This window comes from Chiloscyllium punctatum, chromosome 22 (genome assembly GCF_047496795.1).
Source record: "Chiloscyllium punctatum isolate Juve2018m chromosome 22, sChiPun1.3, whole genome shotgun sequence".
NCBI lineage: Eukaryota > Metazoa > Chordata > Chondrichthyes > Orectolobiformes > Hemiscylliidae > Chiloscyllium > Chiloscyllium punctatum.
In genome coordinates this window covers 42,053,115-42,075,561 of record NC_092760.1, presented here as the reverse complement: position 1 = coordinate 42,075,561, position 22,447 = coordinate 42,053,115, and the positions used below count along the sequence as shown (strand labels likewise).

The 22,447-nt window shown below is 42.2% G+C and overlaps 1 protein-coding gene across 2 annotated transcripts in view; it reads right to left on the bottom strand.

The window, feature by feature from the left end:
• tmem86a (transmembrane protein 86A) overlaps nucleotides 1–10,208 on the bottom strand; it is a 32,870-nt gene extending 22,662 nt beyond the window's left edge. For both annotated transcript variants that reach the window (XR_011963717.1, XM_072592156.1), the window contains exons 1-2: nucleotides 10,045–10,208; nucleotides 10–274 (exon numbers count right to left, since the gene is read on the bottom strand). Coding sequence is in view for 1 of the 2 variants with exons in the window: in XM_072592156.1 (XP_072448257.1) it covers nucleotides 10–274; nucleotides 10,045–10,065 (286 nt within the window). In the remaining variant the exon portion in view is untranslated. The remainder of the gene's footprint in view (nucleotides 1–9; nucleotides 275–10,044) is intronic.
• Nucleotides 10,209–22,447: the final 12,239 nt, after the last annotated feature.

Sequence of the window (22,447 nt, the reverse complement as noted above, 5' to 3'; positions counted from 1 at the left end):
TCCACTCACCGTGAACAAAATATCCTTGTTCTTGCCATATAAGAAAAGCATCTCCCAGAGCAGAAAAAATCAGGCCTGCCAAGATCTTCCTTGCATTGGAGCGTGTCCCCAGAAAGTTGATTCCATGTGCCAGCAAGAATACCCAAAGACAGAAGATTGGCAGGCATTTAATCAGTGCACTGAACCACGATGGGCTCGAGGTTGGCAGCCAGAGGACAAAATATACGCATGTGGCCTTAAAGAAAGGCACTAACTTGGGTCCCTCGTTTTTAACCTAAAGATGATAGTAAAAAGAGAGAGAAAGACACAGTCAGTCAGTCAGTCATGATATTGAAATCTGTATAGTTAAATACCAGCTTTTGTTTGGCTAATTCTAAGAACATTTTCTGCAACCTATCTAGTCTTTACATTGTAGATACTACTATGGTCATTACCACATTAAACTCCCTGCTTGTGTTCTTCCTGAGCTGCAAATATACCATCCAATTTACCTCTCTTCCTTGTTGTGCTGAAAATAGAGAGTTATCACTCTCTGTCTCCTTTTAGAATTCATTCATTGCTAGGTCCTCAGATTGTGGAACATCTTACCCCATCAATCTTCCCTCCATCTGAACTCTGTAGATTTGTAAAACCCATACTTTGTGATACTTAACAACTCCTTTCTGACTTACTAGCATTTTTTTCTGACTTTGTGCCTCCATCGGAGAGTCTTGAGAAAGCACAACCAAAATTGTTCACAATCTAACACTTCCAATCCAATCTTAAGGTGTGCTGATCTCAACCTGGGCAGTGGTTAGAGCTTTGTAAGCTCCTCACTATTGGGCTAAGAGGGAAGAAATGCCAAAATAATTACAGTTTGTGATCACGATCCAGTCACCCTGTCAAGGATGAGATATGATCCATCTTGATCTTGACAATAGTCAACTGCCATTACACATATATGGGGTCATTATCGCAAAGTGGTCCCATCTGTGTAACTGTAGTCCAATCATTCAATGTTCTAAGGCACTTTCAAGATTTAAGGAGGCGGGGGGGGGGGGGGGGGGGGGGGGGGGGGAGAAACGACGACAATACAAAGCTCTCCAGCATTGCCTATTAGGAGCCATCATTTAATAATAATGCTGCAGGCTGACACAGAACACAAGTCCTCAGAACAGTAAATATTCACCATTTCAGTCTTTCTTCAGCTCCCTTCAGCTATTTTTTTTTCCAGGGATATCATATTGTCCTTCTCTTCAATGAGAAATTGCTGACTGCTCAAGTCCTCTATGTACCAAGATTACCTTCACAGGAAGCACAAGGCAGCCTGCTGCTTGTCAGCTGTCTGTGCAATCTAAAGTTTCAGTACCGGCTTGGGGGAATGTCATATGATTTCATGCACTTACAAAACCATGGAACCAAACAAAAACATCAGTTAACCCTCTTCCACTCAGAATGGTTAACACACAGATTCACTGGCTACTTAAAGAGGCTTTTGCCAACAGTTTGTGTTGATTTTCTATTTTTTCTATCCAAAAATTTACATAGTAGTGCAAAGCTTTCCACTGTCAAGTTGTTTAGTTAATTGCTCCCACAGCTTTCATGCCTGAGGCGTATAAATAAAAACTTGGAGTAATGCCAGTCCATAGTGGCTCTTATTTTCCCTTTGCATTCAACCTCATTCATATTTCACAGTGACACCTGAACCGGAGAGTTCCAATCAGTTTTAATTTCTCACAAGCTAAATTAAATTGGCTGCCAATGCCAATTTTGATAGCCATCATTTTATGCCACTCTCCCACACTGTCTTAATACCAGTCTCAAGTGATACCTGTTTTTGTACTCCTCTAGTATTCACTCTCTAAAATGAGTGAGAAAAGAAATGTCTCCTTTCTTCAATGGTCATTTTTTCATCTACTGCCCTACTGAAGTTGAAGTTCTAGTTTACTGAGAATCGAGTCCTTCTCATATGAAATCTGTTCTGGCTGTTGAGTGTGAAATCAAAGAAAAAATGTCTAGTGCACATCAGAATTACTTTAAATAGCAAAATTATCAAGAAGACTTGTTACGAAGCATAGCTTTGAATGGATTCCAGAGTGGATAATTTCAGCAACATTTTTTCTGAAAACAACATAGAGTTTTCTCCAATGTTTGCACTTCAATCTCAGAATGAAAGTTGAATATTTAATTCAATATACTGGAACATGCAGAACATGCCTACAGCAAACTAGAACAATATTTGGTTCTCTTATAGGCTGTGCTATTTATACAAAGGAGAGTCACGATGGATGGAAATGAGAATTTCTGCCACTCGCTGCATTGCTACAAAGTTGCATTGCTCCATTGTCCTTTTTCTCATTATCATATTCATTCTGTCCCAGGGCAGATACAGCATGATTAGATGCAGAGAGTAAGGTTCCCTTTATGTTGTACCACCAAGATTCCACAATTAAAAGACATAATACATGCAAAGTAAAACTCCATTTCCTTTACCTCAAAAACAGATCTAATCTCAACTTCAGAGTAGCATTTCATCTCCCATACCAGCCATTGTTGCAGCTTCTTTCAATAAAATAAAATGCCACACCTCAATGCCAATTTATGCTAAAGTTTACATATGCATAATAAATAGAATTAAGATTGACAGATTCAAATAAGTATGATCTTTTATAGTAAGAAAGGATACTTATATCCAATAAGTATATGTTTATATTAAATATTCATCAAATAAATGATAATGCAATGTATCACTCAATCTACTAACTCATTCATTATCCTGCTTAGTAATAAGCAGTATAATGATATTGCTTATTACTGAGCAGTAAGAAACTGCTCAAAAGAGAGATGGGGTGACAAAATGTTTCCAATAGGGCTTGGAGATTTTGCATTACATGGTATAGCTGAATTCATTCTGATAACAACAAATTGCACTTATATTTTGCCTTTAACATAAAAAAGTTCCCAAGCAACTTTACAAGAATATTATAAAGCAAACTCAAACGCTAAACCACATGAGCTGATTTTAGGTCAGGTGGCCAAGTTTGGATGAAGAGGTAGGCTTAAAGAAGTGTCTTAAGAGAAAAGACAGCCAGACAAATAGAGATGTCACGAAGGAGAAATAGATGGCCTCAGAGATGGCAAAATTAGTGGATAAAATCTCACCTAGGGCGAAATATGCAACCAAGGTTACATACAGTCTGATTTAACCTTAGACCATTGCCAGAAAGAGGGATGGAGTCGGTAGGAAGGGAATAGAATTTAGTGGGGGGACCCAAAGTCAATGGATTTGTTCATCTCAAAGTCTAATGGGAGGAAATTTCTGTTAATCCAGTACTGTTGGATAGGCAGTCCTGCAAATTAACAACAAGAATCCAAGGAATATCCTGAGTTAAAGTTCTCAGATATTTCACATGTCCCTTGTTAATATCCTTGACTCCATAGGGTGCACATGTATCAGACATTTTATATATATAATATATATATATATTGTTAGAGTTTTGGGACACCACACAATTTACAACCTACAATTCACCACCGCACTGTGGACTATATACCTGTTAAAAGAGCAACAGAGTCAGCAAAAGAGAGGTGACCCTGTGACCCTCTTTACTACATTCTAATAGCTGGTTTCCAAAAAGAGTACTAGGGAGAAGATTACCAATCTCATCCTCCTGATTGTGTGCAATGGAGAGACCAAAATGATCTGTTTGAAAAGCCTTCCACAGTAAAGAATTATAACTTGGGAGTGGGTGCTAATGGAATAAATTATTGTCTACTTCTGGAAACTGGGCCTAGATCAAGACCAGACTGGTCAGATGGAAATCTGTCTCTCAGTTGGCTGTAAGGAACTGATTTTACTTTATAGCTAATTGCTCCATTAAACCACTTAATTTTTCGCCAACGGGGAAAATTCTGCCTCACAAGTTTCTGCAAGAGAACAAGAGAGGGAACAAGCCTTAATTTCACCTGAATATGCCAAGAACTGAAATGCAAAGCTGTGGCTGAGGGATGAAGGTAGACCTCAAATAAAGTCTGAACTTTAATGGAGTGCCACAGATGCAGGCTATAACAGAGTTACTTACCTCCTCTCAGTGAATGTACCATAAACAGCCAGTTTCAAATCTGATTACAGGCAGTAACAGCGATAAGGGACATGAATCCAAATGTTTGTCTTCAAGTGCTGCTGTCTCAAAATAAACAGTTCCTAGTCTACTGTAGTCATATCACAAATCCAAGGAGAGCAATCCGAATAGCTTTTGAGAAGTACAAATAGGTTAGGACTCGTGGAAAAGAACTAGGGAGCCTTCCCTTTCAGAAATAAGAAGGCTGGCAAGTAATCAATTACCTGAACTCTGCCAAAGATCGTTTGAATCCATCACTGCGAACTAAACAATAGCAACATGAGAATGACTCATTCTATAATACAATGATTACAAGAGAGTCTGAATGTTCCTCCATTCCAGTTATTAAGCTCAAATTGTTTTGTAGATGAAAAACACAACTCCACTTAAGAATTAAACAATGATCTGAAATACTTTCACTTATTTTTAACTACCTAAGTATGACACAGAGACTGACAGATCAGGAACATATCAAATTCAATTCCTAGTATGTGGGGAATTAATCAAACCGAAAATGGTGGTATTGCTGCTGCAAATGGTCTCAGCACTCTTGAGATAGGGATCAGAAACAAATCTAGTCTTTCAGGTTTGCTGCACAGAGCAAGGCTGCAATAGTCTGCTTGAAGACGTTGTTATCCACACAAAGACACACACAGGAAGAACAGGCGTTTCACTAAAATACTGAAGAGCTGCTGGTGCCCCAAGCCCCTCTTTTCCCATTTCCCCCTCCCTTGTGAATTGGATAGCAGCTGAGGAAAGAATATTAGATCGAACAATCCGACGGTATAATTTCAAAAGATGTTATTTCTCAAATTATAGTTGTAATGCAGCCATTAAGACAGAAAACTGCTTAATGATGTAAATAGTTGACACAGAAGAATAGCTATCCTCTCGCCGACTGAACTGTACAATACTTCAGCTCACTGCAATGTAAAAAACTTCTAAAAAAATGAGAAGTAAAGATAACCAGAAAGAAAAGGACTAGAAAAAAAGCTGAAAGAACTCTACAGATGCTGGAAATCAGAAACAAAACAGAAATTGCTGGAAAAACTCAGTAGATCTGGCAGCATCTGTGGAGGGAAATCAAGATTTAACATTTCGGGTCCAGTGGCCCTTGGACCTGAAATGTTAACTTTGTTTTCTCTCCAAAGAAAGGGCTACAATTGTTCACTGAAGTTTCGGAACTAGAAGGTTTGTTTATCTGTTTACTTTCTGAGGCGACCTTACTAGGAAGGTCAGAAAACAGTGTTCATCCTGAATTGTACTTGAGATGGTGGTACTGGGAATTCTTCTTGACCTGCAGCTAACTGTGTTTAGTGTCTCATACTGCTATCAGGTTGGAGGTTCAGAAATTTGACACAGGGATGAAGAAAAACCAACTGCACATCTTCAAGTCAGGATAGTCAAATGTGGTAGTGTTCCCATGCACCTACCGGTTTTATCCTTTCAGACGGTGAAGGTCAATGTATCTGCAAAACATGATTGAAAATTGATGGAATATTCACCAATTACTTGGATGAGTGCAGCTACAATTATGTTCAAGAAGCTCAACACAGAACAAAAGTGCAGGTGATTCAGTATCCAATAATGGTGTATTATTGTATTCTCATATACTGTCTATAAAATGCATTCCACCAACGTGCCAAGCTTTCCTTACTGGACATTTCTATAAAGGCAAGGCTAATCCAACCTTGTCAACTATCACTTTATCACAATACTCTTAATCATCAGTGCAAAATTTCATTCAGACTTGTCCAAACATGGCACTAACCTCATTTGTCATGTTGCATCTGCATTTGATATCAGGACAGCAGTCAACCTAGTGTGTAACAAGCAGCTCTAACAATAAAATGGGGTCGAGGAAATCAATTCAGTTGCAGCAGTCCTGGCAGGCACTAAGGAAAAGGGTGTTCTCGTTGAAGCTCAATCACTACAGGCCCAGGACTGTTGAAGAAGTTCCTCATTGCTAAATCGTCTTTCAATGCCTTCAAAGATCATCAGCTAGAGTAAAGCACCCTACTAGAAACATTCAGCATTTGAAACATCCACCCCTCTACAATTGGTGTATCATAACTATGGTGTGTCCTATCTATAGGAATAGACTGCCATAACATGCTAAGGATTTGGAGGTGCCGGTATTGGACTCGGGTGTAGAAAGTTAAAATGACACAACACGTTATGGTCCAACAGATTGATTTGGAAGCCCTAGCTTTTGGAGCGTGGCTAAGGCGCTTTGATAGTTCCTCCCAAATCTGCAAACTACACAAAAATGGCAGTTGCATGGTAACACCACCATCTTTGAGCTGTCACCTAAGGCATACATTATCCTAATATGGAAATGTATCACCGTTCCTTCATTATCACCCAGATTAAAATCCTAGATTACTTACCCAACACGCTCCATGTTTGTATTTTAGCCATAACACCTGCAGCTGTTCAGGAGGAAACTCACTGCCATTTTCTCAAGGGTTGTTGGTGATGGACAAATGTCAATATATTTCATGCCCAGAGATTGAAAAAAAAAACAATTTCTTTGGCATTCAACTCTTATGTTACTGTCTAAGTCAAAAGGGCTGTGACAAGAGAAGCAAGCAAGAGAAGGGGAACAAATCAAACAGAATGTTAGTGAGTACATGTCACTCAATGGCAGTGTTAATGGCCACTCTCAATGTCATTTTAGACAAGACAGTTTGCAGCAAGAAGGCTGCCGAAGATTTAGTGACATTGTTTGAAGGCCTTGGTATTTACAATAAAGGCTTAGCAGAATATTTCCTGAATTATACATTGAACTAATATTACTTCAGTATTATTTCTCCCCAATTTGAAATTACATCAACTTATCTCTTGGTTTATTAATCTGTTAGTAACCCAAGTACATGATGCCAAATATAATACCACTGGTTACTATCTCTGTCAGCAACAAACACTGGGGTCATTGGAACCGTAAGCATATTAAGAGATACAATGCTATCATTTTAATCTCTAACTTAAGTCGTTTTTAATAATTCTTTTCACAATTACTTCACTATACAATGACTTATTTACATTGTTGTAAATGTTAATACTAAATGAAAGGATATTGTATTATCTAACTACATGAAATAAAACAAAGGAAAAAAAGTGTTCAGCTCAGCAGATCAGGCAGCTTCTGTGAAGAGAAACAGAGTTGTTGTCACAATGTTAATGCTGTTTTGCTTTCTACAGATGCTGCCAGAAATGCTGAATATTTCCACCATTTTTTGTTTTTAGATATCCAGCATCCAAAGCATTATGCATTGGTTGACACCAGCTGTGCCACTGGCTTAAGTTAAGAATCAGGCAAGAGAACTTTGAGTTCATTAAGTGTTAGATCTTAGATGCCTGAGCAATTGAGAACAGACACAGCAAACAGTTGTGAAACTGATTCAAATATCTAATTTGTTTTGAATTAAAAAGCATTAATTCATGAAAATCTCATTTTTATACCATTTTTTATAATAAGTTTGCCTCCAACCTGACTTAGAAATATATCACCATTCCTTCTCTGTCACTGGGTCAAAATCCTGGAAATCACTCCTTAACAGCATTGTGGGTCCAGCTACAGCATGTGGATGCAGAGATCAAGAAGGGAGCTCAACACCACTATTTCAAGGGTAACTGGGAATGAACAATAAATGCTGATCCAGGCCAGTGATGCCAACATCATATGAATTAAATATAAAGACTTGCATTAATTTCTTTTATTAAATTACTATCTTACAAGGAGCTGCCATCTTGGACAGAAGCAGAACTTTTAACCTAATATTACAGAATTTAGTTGCTTGCCACATAAATTGACTTTGAAGTACCACAAATTCAAGGGTTTTTGACAGAATTGAGTTAAGTTTATTTGAGCCTTCCACTTAGATACCTTCCCCATTATTAACATCGCTCATCTTGATAAACATATATCGTCACTAAAACAGTGTGGAAATCGAAGGCACAGATATGGAGGAAGTACCTCAGGAATAAATTAGTATTGTTGAAAAAAAGCTAAATATAATTGTGTTGATTTTTCCTTCTTCACTTTTCCTCCCACAGCCATCCTTTGCAATATTTCTCTACAGTACCTTCAGCAGCACAGGGAAGTATGCATATCTGACTTTCTCTGTTATGTAACACCCTATTATTAGGAAAGAATGATCCAAAAGCATGCTTGTAAAAATACAGCAGCCTGTGAAGAGGATCCATCCCTAACTCTACAGCAAACACACTCTGAAAAAGTGCTGTCATTGAACCTGACTCCAGGTCCTTGACAGATTCAGCAACACAAAAACCCCAAAGAAGTATCCATTGTAAGATAATTATAATCACAAGTAAATTATTGTTGTATTGTACATTTGTACCAGCAGGAGCCCATGAAGAAATGGTCGAGGGGACACAAGACCACACAAGTCTATGTGTGGGTTGGAAGGACATGGTGACAGGCTGAGGCATTATGTCAGGCTGGGCTCAGTGGAAACTTGTGGAGACAAAAGGCGAGGTGATGGGGTGATCTGGAGGATGGGGGCTGCTTCAGGGATAACAGTATTTGGAGATGGGGTATAGGGATAGGGATGTGGGACAGGGATGTGAGATAGGGGACAGGGGACAAAGATGGGTGCGGGAATGTAGTGCAAGGATGTAGGATACAGATTGGGATCGGGAATGGGTGATGGGGACAGGGACTAGGGGATGGGGATGTGGGATGGGAGATGGGGATGAGGATGGGGTGCATGGATGTGGGATCGGGGTCAGGGATATAGGACGGGAGATGGGGATTGGGAATAGAGTTTGTGGGATGAGGAATAAGGGTGGGAATGTGAACAAGGATATGGGATGGGGAACAGGGCATGGGGAACAGGGCATGGGGATATAGAACTCGGGGATGAGGATGTGGGATGGGGAATAGGGGCGAGGATGGGGAACAGGGATATGGGATGGGGAATAGAGGATGGGGTTGTGGGACAGAGGATGGGGATTGGGAATGCGGGAAAGGGGCAGGGAGGGGGAAACGGGGTATGGGATGGGGAATAGGGGTTGTGGGATCGGGAATAGGGGTGGGTATGGGGAACAGGGGATGGGTAATAGGGCATGGGGGATGTGGAACAGGGATGTAGGATGGAGAATAGGGGGCAGGGAATAGGGGCAATGATGGGGAACAGGAATATGGGATGGGGAAATGGGGATGGAGATGTGGGACGAGGGATGGGGATGAAGGTCGGGTGCGTGGATATGGGATCAGGAAATGGGGGATGGGGCAGAGATGGGGGACAGGTATATGGGATGGGGAATAGGGAATGAGGATATAGGACGGGGAATAGCGGACAGGCCGAGGAACAGGTGATGGGATTGTGGGACAGGGAATAGGGGCAGGGATCGGGGGCATGGAAATGGGATGGGGAATGGGGGGGTGGGGATGTGGGACAGGGATGGGGGAAAGGGGATGTGGGACAGGGATGGGGGATAGAGGATAGAGGATGGAAATGTGGGATGGGGAATAGGAGTCAAGGACAGTGATTTGGGATGGGGAATAGGGGACAGGAACAGGGATGGGAATGTTGGGCAGGGAATAGGAACAGGAAATGGGGGACCAGGATGTGGGACAGGGAATAGGGGACAAGATGGGATGGGAATAGGGGATGGGGGGCCAGGATGCTGGACAGGAAATAGGGGATGGGGGACAAGGATGTGGGATGAGGAATAGTGGATTGGGGACAGGGATTGGGGATGGGGATGGGGATGTGGGACACAGAATAGGTGATTGGGGATGGGGGACAGGGAATAGGAAATGAGGGACAGCGGACAGAAAATAGGGAATTGGGGACTAGGGATGGGGGACAGGGAGACCGGGGTGGGGGGGGATTGGGGGGATGGGGGATGACCCCTCCTCCACTCGGCCTGCTGAGAAATAAACAGCAAACTCCAACCGTAAGCTCGCGCTCACCACGGTGACGGGTGACACCATCCTCTCTCCGTCCTGCGTGCCTGGTCGCCGGGCTCGGCTCCTCTTGGCCACCTCCTGAATGTCGATCGCGAGCCCGCTCCGCTTCTGCCGCTGCCCCCGGAGCCGATTTGCTTCTGTTTTTGTTTTGATTCCTCCTCCCTGTAGCCCCGCCCTCTCAGGTCCCGTGACGTCACCTGGATGTGGGGGCGGGTACCTGCTGGAGTCACGTGACTGCAGGTTGACCGCTGGTAACCCCAGGGGTCCTGGGGGAGAGAGGACGTAAGGTTTGGGTCACTCGGTATAATTAACGCTATAACCAATAGCTGGTTAAACCTACTGCTTGCAGAAATATTCTGTAGCAAAAATAACCCCATTCTATGTTTCCTTCAGATAACTGCTTTCAGAAGAAAATTCACATTTCCATTTAATTAGATACAACAAAACCGGTAGGAGGTCTCCTGATGCATAGGATAGTCTCCCTACCCTTAAGATGTTTTTGGTTTCCACTCCCACCTCACGATTTGGTGGCCAAGAAAGGTGTATTCCTTAAGCAGCCAAAAACATTTGAGTAAAACTTTCCAATGCACAACAGTGGTGAGGGGATAAATTCCTTTTTACCCATAGTGATGAATCTTAGAACCTTTGCCATTGTGGTCCATAGCTTCGGACTACTACATAAATATCAAAGTCATGTTGCTACAGCAAGTTGAAATCCCTCAGTACAACACACCACAAAATAGTCGAATTAGCAAAACCAGCTATTGGATCACCATTTATTTTAGCTGAGCAGCGCAGATATGATTTTGATTTGATATGATTTATTGTCGTCACGTGAAAACATGTACAGTGAAAACTTTTATTTTGCAAGCAGTACAGGTAGATCATAGCAAACAGGGACAGATCTTAGGGTGCTTAGAGCAAGGCATACAAGATTACGGCTGCATCGGAGGTGAACAAAGCAAGATCAACATTACTTGAAGTTCGAGAGGTCCATTCAGCAGTCTAATAACAGCACAGAAGAAGCTGTTCTTGAACCATTTGCTGAGTGTGATGATGTACCTGAGTAAAATGTGATTGCTTCTTTATTTATGAACAAGTGAACATTCTGAGTCGCAAGTCATCAGAGAGTTTTGAGATCTGAGCTGAGCTGCTACTGGTGAAAACCTTTATGTTGGCTTCAGTCTGAGGCCAATTCAACTAACCAGAGCTATAGCATCTGCAAGCACCAAAGTCCCAGACCAGGCTGCCTGGAACTCAGGGTGACTGTGAAAAAGGTGAAGGAAGGAACGCTAGTTGATTGGATCTTATTCATGAAGAAGGTCTTCCTAGAATGCTGTGGGTTCCAAGCAGCAGATATCTACCATCTGCAGCACTTCTCCAGCAGGAGATACTTTGATGTGACCTTCCAGAGCATGAAACAATGCGAGCATCTCCTGAGAGTATTTGGGGAGAAAGGAGATGAGGGACTTCTCTCTTTCCTGACTGCAACACCACTGTTTGTTCTCCATGCTTAGAGGAGCCGAGTTGTTACAATCCGTATGTACAACCCCTACGTCCAGCAGCAAATATTCTAACCTTCTGGAGAGGTACGTCCAGTTTGAAGGAGACAGCACTGATGTAGTGGACCTGTTCAGAATCTGGACCAGCAAAAGGTCAATCAAAGTGGATGCCAGTGGGTACATCATCCAACCTCCAGCTTTGCAATCAGTGGATTGTCACTTGAGCTGACCTGCTATGGTGGATGTTTATGTTGGTTTCAGCCTAATGCCAATCCAGTGTCCAGCCAACCAGAGCTATGGCCTCTGCATGCACCCACGGCCAGTGTGTGTGGAACAGAGGGTGATTGTAAAGATGGTGGGAGCTGCCTGATATATGTGGGGCAGCCTAGAGTGTGCTGAACCTGTGGAAGGCCAGGGACCATGGCAGCGGACTGCAAAGTAACCCTCTGCAGCAGCGGCAAACAGGAGGGTCAGCAGATAAAGACAGGTACATGGATAGAAAAGGTTTAGAGGGATGTAGGCCAAACACAGGTAAACAGGACTAGTTTAGTTTGGGAAACTTGGTTGGCATGTTGGACGAGTTGGTCTGAAGGGTCTGTTTCCATGCTGTATGCTCTATGACTCCATGACTGTAAAGAGACCAAGAATTGCAACCAGTGGGAAAAATGGTACAAAAGGTGGCTACAAACAAAAACAAGAGACCAGGTACCAATGAGGACAAGGTGATGACCACTTCCCAGCCCAGAAATGCCAGACATCACATCGATTCCAGTGCAACCCCATCTCTTGTCATCAGGAAACAGGGGTTACTCATTCCACCAAAGTTCTGGGTAACCGGGAGCAGTGACATTCTGAACCAGGAGCAGAACACAACAGCAGCTCTGTCTGATTCAGGACTGGACCTTCCCAGCCTCATCCTTCAATACCAGATTGGGTCAATGCTCCCAGAACAGCTACCTCAGCCCTGTGAGGGTGCAGCTAATTTGCCCACACCACAGGGTTGCAGGGTCTCTCCTAGTGACAACACCAGATGGAAACGGTATTAAATGAGTGGTAACCTAAAAAAACTTTAAATGTGTTTGAAAATTGCCACTGTAAATGTGCTTAGAATAAAAACCATTACACCATGTTTTTCCAGCTTGACATCCTGTTTCTGCAGGAGTGCGGGATACCACACCTCAGCAGCTACAGGAAAGTATTGAGATTGTTGGCCCCACAGACTTTCAATTTGGTCCGGGATGGGTAACGATTACCCATGGATATTCAGCTGTGAGGAGGCAACTTCAGCATCTCCGAGGTTAAGGCAAGCACCTCCTCATAGCATACGTTATGTACAGAAATGCTCCCCTGAGATTAATTAACTTGTATGCCCTGATGGTAAAGAGTGAGCGGCTGGCTGTCCTGCAACAGCTCCCACTGTTACTGGTGATGTCCAGGCTGGTCATTTGGCCGGAGACTTCAACTGCATCATCGATGCAGCTGGATGATACAGAAGGGCTAACAGAAAACTGGGCACAACATCCAAGGACCTGATGGATTTTGCCAAGCTGTATGATATCTTCAGTACCCCTACTGACACAGCACAACATCGATGTACCTGGAAGTGGCCAGATTGGTCTATCCATTCAAAAGAGAGAGTCAGGGAAATCTGTCCAAACTCCAGAAAAGCATGCAGAACCTGTTGCAGATGATGGGAACAAATGTCAATGAGAATCTCCAGGAGGTGAAAAGCCAGCAAGCCTTGACCTTTGTCTTGGAGGCTTCCAAGATAATCTTTGGTCCAGTGTCCACTCCATGGAGTGGCTGAGATGTGCTTCTTCTTCTAGAAGGTCCATGAGGAGACCTCTATGCTTAGCAGCCTAATGGAAAGCAATGGCTCAGCAACGTCATCTCAGTCTGGCATCCTGAGGATTAGCTACTCCTTTTACGCCAGACTGTTTGACACAAAGCTCACAGATGGTGCAACCTCCCAGTCGTTCCTGTTCCCTATCACCAAGACCGGAGATGACAGCACACGGGAGAGGCTATCTCTGACCAAGGCCCTTGAGTCCTTTGAGAAGAATAAAACTCCCAGAAGTAGCAACTTGCCGGCCAGGTTGTATTCAGCTCTTTGGGACTTGATTGGCCAGGACCTGCTGGAGGTGTCCAACAGTATGCTTCCAGCCGGTAGCATGTGTAAAGATGGAAAGATATCATCACCCTCATCTACAAATAGAAGGGGGGAACAGAGGAAATTAGAAATTGGCAACCAGTTTCACTGTTGAATGTGGATTTCAAATCCTGTCTAAGGCCATCACCAACTTGATCAGGTCTGCTCTGGGCTCAGTGGTTCACCCTGAAAAAATCTAAGCTACACTGGGCAGGACAATATGATCTAGGAGCAAGTGAGGACTGCAGATACTGGAGATCAGAGTTGAGAATGTAGTGCTGGAAAAGCACAGCAGGTCAGGCAGCGAATCGACGTTTTGGGCAAAAGCTCTTCATCAGAAATTAGACTTGTGAGCCAAGGGGATAGAGAGATAAAGGTGAGAATTCTCTTGTTACTTGGATGCTGCCTGACCAGCTGCTTTTTTCCAGCACCACACTCTCAAGGACGATATGATCGCTTACATGCAGGACAGGGGGGTGGAGGCTTCATCAGCTTGCACCAGGAGAAGGGCTTCACAGGAAGTTGCACACCTACACATCTATACAGTCAACACAGGAATTCTTGGACATCATCAGAAATATACATATAGACAAGGAAGAAACTATGGTCTCATTCGATGTAATGGCACTGTTCACCTCTATTGACAAAACCCTAGCCAGAGAAACAATAGCCAACTTGCTGGACATACAGAACAGACAACAAGACAGGGAATCTATCAACAAAGATGGCATACTCAAACTACTGGACCTGTGCCTCACAACACACTTCACATTCAACCACCAAATATATGAACAAATCAACGGTACACCCATGGGCTCACCCATCTCTGAACTCATAGCAGAAGCTGTAATGCAAAGGTTAAAACAAATAGTCTTACCGCAAATTCAACCCAAACTCTGGGTCAGATATGTGAATGACACCTTTGTAATAATTAAAAACACAAAAATAGAAAACACACACCGGATCATCAACGCCACACTCACAGGAATCCGATTCACTAGAGAGGAAGAAAAGGACAACCAACTCCCATTCCTAGACGTGATGGTACAGAGAACACCGAATAGAGAATTCACCACAAAGGTATACAGGAAAGCCATACACACAGACCAAGTCCTGTACTATGAAAGCAACCACCCCAACACACACAAAAGAAGTTGCATCAAGACACTGTTCAAAAGGGCCACAACACACTGCAGTACACCAGAACTGCAAAAAGTGGAAGAAGAACACCTATACAATGTATTCGCCAAAAACAGATACCCCCGCAATTTCATCAACAGATGCCTAAGGGAAAGACAACGGAATGAGGACATGCCAAAACACAAAGGACTAGCCACGTTACCATACATCAAGAACATTTCTGAACTGACAGCCAGAGACTACTACGACCACTAGGACTCATAACAGCACACAAACCAACGCTCAGACAACAACTCACCAGAATGAAGGACCCAATACCCAGCATGAGCAAAACCAGTGTAGTGTACAAAATCCCATGCAAGGACTGCACAAAACACTACATAGGACAAACAGGAAGACAGCTAACGATCCATATCCATGAACACCAACTAGCCACGAAACGACACAACCAGCTATCCTTAGTAGCCACACACGCAGATGACAAGCAACATGAGCTTGACTGGGACAACACTATTATTATTGGACAAGCCAAACAGAGAACAGCCAGGGAATTCCGAGAGGCATGGCACTCATCCACAGATTTAATCAATAAGCACATCAACCTGGACCCAATATACCGGCCACTGCAGCGGACAGCTGGAACTGACAACCGGAAGCGTCAGAGACAAACCACTACAAATGCCGCAGGGAACATCATAGAAGCGCTTCAGAGGAGGCTCCCAAGCACTGAGGATATCACCTAGGCAGGGGACGAAATGTCTGCAACACAAATTCCCAGCTCAGCAAACAGAACCACAACACCTACACGTGGAACATAACCTCCAAAATGGGCTTTAGGGAGGGAGTCTGCAATTGGATCCAACTGGTCTACACTAACATCAGTGGGTCTCAATCAGTGGATGTAAATCAAAGTTTCCCAGTCAGATCTGGAGTCAGGCAGGGCTGCCCTCTCTCTCCTGCCTTGTTTGTGTGTTTGCCAGGTACATCAGGAAGGATGCAAGCCTGAGAGGAGTGACTTTTCCAGGCAGCAAACGTCTGTAGTTCAAAGCCTTCCTGTACATGGATGTTGCTGTTTTCTGCTCGGATCCACTGTCAATGCACAAACTTATGAGCATCTGCGACCAATCTGAACTGGCCTCAGGAGCCAAAATTGAAACAAGAGTGAGAGATGTTGTGAAAGATGTAACTGGCCTCATTGCTGTGGAATTCTCCAAGTAGTTGGATCATTCCATATCACCACGTTCTTTGGAAACTGAGCCAACTGATCCTTTAGCCCCTTTACCGACAGGACAGATTACCTGAAGGTGCTTGGAAAATGGTTTGGAGGCATCGGGACATGTGCAAAAACTTGGAAGGATTGACTTGCCAAGGTGAGACAGAAATGGGCAGATGGGAGCACTGATCCCTCTCCATTGCAGGTAAAAACTTGGGCATCAGGTGTATGATCTTATCGCGGTTGTTGTATGTAGCATGGGTTTGACCTATTATCCTTGCGTGCACCACTGCAGTCATCCAAACTATCTTCCACTTCACCTGGAGGTCAAAGATGAACCATGTCTGCAGGGCCACCATGATTAAAGCTCTGGATAAGGGGGTGAAGGACATCTCCTGATGCCAATCTCTGAGTATGGCTGCAACAAACTGCATAGACCCTTGGTATACAAATATCACCTGTCATTATGTACTGAGGTTCTACCTGTTCCCGGTGTTGTGAAAGATGTAACTGGCCTCATTGCTGTGGAATTCTCCAAGTAGTTGGATCATTCCGTATCACCTATCCGTTGTGGAAGAATTTGCGAAAACAAAAGATTTTGACCACAAATCCATCAGAAAGAGGTCAGCAATAGTGTCCTCAAGACCCTGAGGGAAAAGACAGGGTGGATCCTGTTGAGTGGTTCCCCTGAATAAACTGTCATAGCCACTTTGCAGACTTTTCAAAAAACATGAAGACGTAGCTTGGCTGGTGGTGAGAAGGGGGCTACCCATCAGATCCTTCATGTTACTATCACAGGGATTGCATGCTCCATGTTACTGCCATTGCTGGACTCCCTAGGTCATTGTTTACTTCAAATGGCCATCAAGGCTCTAGCAACTTCTCACTCAGATTTATTAAGAGGAGGAACAGCCACTCAATCAATGTTCAACTGATGTAGGACCACAGCCAAAGCACAACTATGTGCCTGCTTATGTCCTTGGCAGCGGCCGTTAATCCTTCATCATTCAGCAGTCCAGATTGCCTCAGATCTTCACAGAATCCTCAAAGTGTGCAGGTGAAACTGAGGAGAGAAGAGCTAACCCTTGGAGATGGCTACTCATCTCTGGATAGGACCCTAGATAGAGGCACAGAAGTAATACGACCATTGCCACTTGCTTAATATAACAACCATATCTGAGTTGTGGCACCAGTCGGGTGGTGCCCTTTAATACTATCCTACAAGGAACTCGACCATTGTGGTGGTCTACTGCTTGCTCCATACCATGGCTTTTTAGAGTGGGCGGAACCCAGAGGATAGTGAGTCTCAGGAAGGAAACAGTTCATTAAGGAAGAAACAGGAACAGGAGGTGAGAGAGGAAATTTAGATGATGCTGAATATAGTGGGATTTATGATTTGCTGGCCTCCTCTTGCCACGCTCCTCGAAGGAAATATCCTGTCACTCCCTCATTGTCTCCAGCATTTGATCTAGGTCAATATTGTTGAACTGAAGGGCAATCCTACCCAGCCCACAAGTGTTCCTGCTTTTCTGTGACATCTCACTTCCTTTTCTGCTGTGGAGGTTTTTGACACAATCAGCAGATTTCTCAAACTCCAATGTATTGAAGGTTTTATATCATCTGTAACACAGAAACAATGGTTTATGTGATCGATACCAGTGCTATATTGACACAAGATGACTTTTCTCCTCTTCTGTATATTTATTGTGAAGAACACACATGAGTTTCCATGAAAGGGATAAGATGCTTCATTATGTTCCCTACTTATCTCTCCATCTTACAACAATTGTCATCTGTAGGATTTCTAAAGAGAGCCTATATAACAAGTTTCTATAAGTGCAATACAGTGGAAGAAAGATCAGAAAATGTTCAAAAGATTTTGCAAATCTACCAGGTCAATGACCTATCCTCAGAGATAATTTGAAATGTAAGCAGTTTCTAACAAAATTCCCTTCCTTCCTCTAAAGTATGACTCAACATGTAGCGGTCAATGCAGATCAACAAGAGTTTAAAACAAAATCTCATTTTTATATCAAAAGATAAAACAAATTTAAGGAAACACCTTTCCATTTATCTTAGATCCTTTCATATATTCCAGGTTGTGGAAAGAGAATATCTTAACACTATTCCTTACAATAGTTTTGACTGACTAGTCAGGGATGGGATATTATTTATGATGCTATGTCAGCTAAAAGAAAGCACAGCTGTTAAAAAAGCTATTGACTCAGGAAACAAGTCCCTGTACTCTAGGTGATAATATGCAGTAACTGATCAGCCAAGTGTCTGGTGACAGCCACGTGCTAATCTGTGCGGAACCATTTCAAATGAACAGCTGAAACCTTCACTTGGCATGTTAACATTTTAATTCCAATCTAACTTAGAATAGTATGAATTTCACTTCAGAAGAAGCAGGAGAAATTGTGCTCAGTTGCAACTGTTTCTTTGTGGCCTCTGAAAATACTGAAACATGTTGTGATATGTGTGCACACACTTCGGGTGGCATCTGCACCAGATGTCACCTTGGTAAAGGGATTTGCAAACATTTCCTAATGACCTGGAGCAGTATGCAGAACAGATAGACTATGACATCAATCTGCATGTAGTGCAGATTTAATGACAACACTGCCACTTCTAAAAACCACCTACAACAGCCTACTTATTTACTTATTGTCAAACATCTCAATAAGACAACATTGAATAGCCGCTATTATGACTTAAAAGGGATTATAAACTGCTTACAGGCTATTTGACATATGTCTGTTTACAGCTGGAGAAATCATATACATTTTGACACTTTCTTATACTTGCCTAAAGTTTAAATACTCTACATAGAGAGAGGTCTGACTGACACTGAATTATTTTTCTGTCCATTTATAATGAAATTAAAATCTTCTGCTGAAACAAATTGCTTCAAAACATGGGTGATCTGATATGGCTTCCTCTGTGAACTGAGCACAACAAAGGGAATGCAGTGAGGTCATGCAGAACATGACTAGATGGAAGAAAAATGAGGTGGAGAGAGGAAAGGACTCGCAAAATCCACAGAAGGTCTTTAAAGGCAACTCCTTTATCTTGAATGACAACCACTGGTAAGCACGTCTTCACTACACTAAAAAATTGTGAGAAAAATCTGCCAACTGCTGCAACCATAACTGCAGCCTCAAAGCAGGGCAAGGAATGCATTGTCGAATTTGTCAAGGTGACCATGGTTTTATTATGCATCAAAAATACAACACAAACAAAAATAATATCTAGACCGATGAGGAAGCATTCCAAGCTTCCACTGCAGACCTTTACTAGCCATGATATTAGGTATCAAATGGTTCATCGTAGTTCCTTTCAGAAGTTGGTTAGCCCATATTCCATGAATGAATAAAAAACAAAGCCCCATTACTCCATTAGATGCACCATTAACGTAATATTGTTGATTCAGTAATGGATATGGCCATTTCCACTGTTCCTTACTGTTGCTCAGAATAAAAGAAATGCAGACCAAGCTTGTTTAATTAATATATTTTAAATATTTGTTTATTATGAGCAAACAGCCGCTACTGATTAACATATATGCTATGATTTGGAATTAAAATATATTTTCTTAATTCCACAAACATAAACACACATACAATATATAAAGACAAACTACTGCAGAGATTTGTTTAGAAAAGCAAGAGGAAGAGGAATCAAAAGTCACACTTGAAGAGTGTTAAGGGGGCTTCAAACATTAACAATTCAAAATGAAAGGTGCCACTGAAAAAGCTGAGCGATAAGCTGTGTCCCAGGCCACAAATACAATAAGTTGAAAGAAAAGCAGTTCTGGGTGAAAGACATATTTGTGATTTACCCTTCCAGGAATACACAAAAAAAGGATTAAAGAATAATGTATCCACTACCAATTGTCGTTAAAAAAAGATTTGATTTGCTAATGTTTTCGGGAGGGAAATCTGTCATCTGTATTTAGACTGGTCCACTTGTGACTCCAGACCCTCAGCAATGTAGATGAGTTTTCACTGTCCTCTGAAATAGTCTTGCAAACCATGTAGGTCCAGTGTAATTAGAGATGGGCAATGCATGCTAGTCTCAATGACATCTTATAAACAAATAAAAATAAACAAATCCAAAACTGCATGCTAGCATATTTGGTTCTGGTTACTTTAGGAAGGACAACATATTGTAGTATTTGATCAAACTGGCTGATATTGGTAACATGGATTACACTCAGCTGGAAGTCTTTCAACCTTGCACCAAGTTATAATTGTAAACTGCAGACAGTTTAACTAATGGAAATTAATCACCACATGTTCTAGCAAGCTTGGCTTTCCAAGAATCAATGAGGCCAATTGCATGTGTGGCATTTGACAGATAATTTTCACAAAATCAAAGAGGAATGTTCTTGAGTAGAAATAAATAGTGATCAGGACCAGTTTTGAAATATTAAGTGGCTGGTCTTAATTACAATTAAGATATTATCCCTGTAGTAATGAACTGTACTGCCTCAAAAACACTAACTGTTGAGACCAGCGATAAGATTTCTGGATTTACTTAACTTGTTTAGGTGTCATTATCTCAAAGTAAAGATCCAATTGATAAATCTCAGTGAAGATAGTTTTCTCCTTAACTGCAATAGAGTTATCTCACTAACTCTGTAATCTTCAGTTGGGGAATTAAGATAAATGCTATGTTAATAACTTATGGATAACCTACTTAAAATATTTTACTGTAACAAAACTGAAGTTTAAAACTGGATTTTCTGCTTGAAATAAGACAGAATTCTTTCTCTTTTTCTTGGATCCTATTTTAAGATCAAAATAACTGTTATTGTCTGTCTTTGAATAACATGTTTAGTTTTTAAATAAATGGCTTTACTTTAGAATACGTACTGTCTCACATAGTTCTTTGTTTCACTAATCCAAGAACTCAACTCTGAACCCTCTTTGGTGGGGTGTATATTACTGAGTAGTATCTGGAATGTTATAATCTTGTTGAAACTTAGAAAATAAGCTATTTAGGATGGTAATAATTTGGGCAGATGCAAAGGGTGGGGGTTCCTTTAACTTTAGAGGAGATTCATTGGTCCTGTAGACCCATTTAACATCTTTATCATTGGTCTGTCTCATTATAAAGGTGAGAAGAATCATTTAAAAGGTATGCCTGATCTGGGGTTTGTTCTATAATGTTCTATAATTTGTTCTATAAGGGGCAGCAAGGAGGCTCAGTGGTTGGCACTGCTGCCTCACAGCACCAGGGACCTGGGTTCAATTCCCGGCTTGGGTGACCGACTGTGTGGAGTTGCATATTCTCCCTGTGTCTGTGAGTTTCCTCCGGGTGCTCTGCTTTCCCCCCCACATACCAAACGATGTGCAGGTCAGGTGAGTTGGCCATGCTAAATTGCCCATAGTATTAGGTACACTGGTCAGAGGTAAATGTACGGAAATGGGTCTGGGTGGGTTACTGTTTGGACGGTCAGTGTGGACTTGTTGGGCTGAAGAGCCTGTTTCTACACTGTAGGGAATCTAATCATGTAATTGGCTTTGAAAGGGTTAATCCTGAATTCTGCATTAAAGTCCAACCATTCTAATGAAATCGTCATGACTTGGGTGGGGAAAGGCAGAACAGAACTTGACGGACACAAAGTTAAAAATCACACAACACCAGCTTATAGTCCAACAGGTTTAATTGGAAGCACACTAGCTTTCGGAGCGACGCTCCTTCATCAAGTGATACAAAGTTGCCATGTATGTTTTCTCATAGTGCAGAATTTTCCTGGGCATTGAACAAAATAAGCATTGGTGAGAAAGCTGGGAAAACCCACCTCACATAGCCAGCAAGGAGCTTCTTGACATCCAGAGCAAAAAGTTTCATTTCCCAATCAAGTGATGAATGGTGAAATGAGAATCTCCCTAGTGAGTGGTGAGTGTTAGCATGCATTAATATTTCATTAATACCTGATTGATATTCAGTTTCCCATTTTTGCACCCTTTGGATAGAAACTAGACCACAACAATTCCCAACATGAAAGTCAGGGCAGTTATCTGCTGACTCCAACTTGCTGTTTGCTTTTCCAGACCTCCATCTCGGACACCAGGCATCAGCATCTCAGGGCATACACCATCTGCATTGATCACACCCATCCCACGACCATAAATTAGGCCACCTGGAATATATCAGTCTCACTGCATGTACTTGTAATGTAGTTCTGCACTTTGGGGTGCACCAGCACCATCCATTGGAATGCTTCCGTCAGGACATTATGGGTCTGCAGGGACAGGCACCTATTTCTTGGATTTGACTGGGTGCATCTCAGGGCATCTCACTTGTTTTCGCAGTTTCTCACAAAATACCTACTTTGATACTCAAAGCTCTCCTACCTTGCCTGCATGGGTAAATAGGACAAAGTGAGGACTG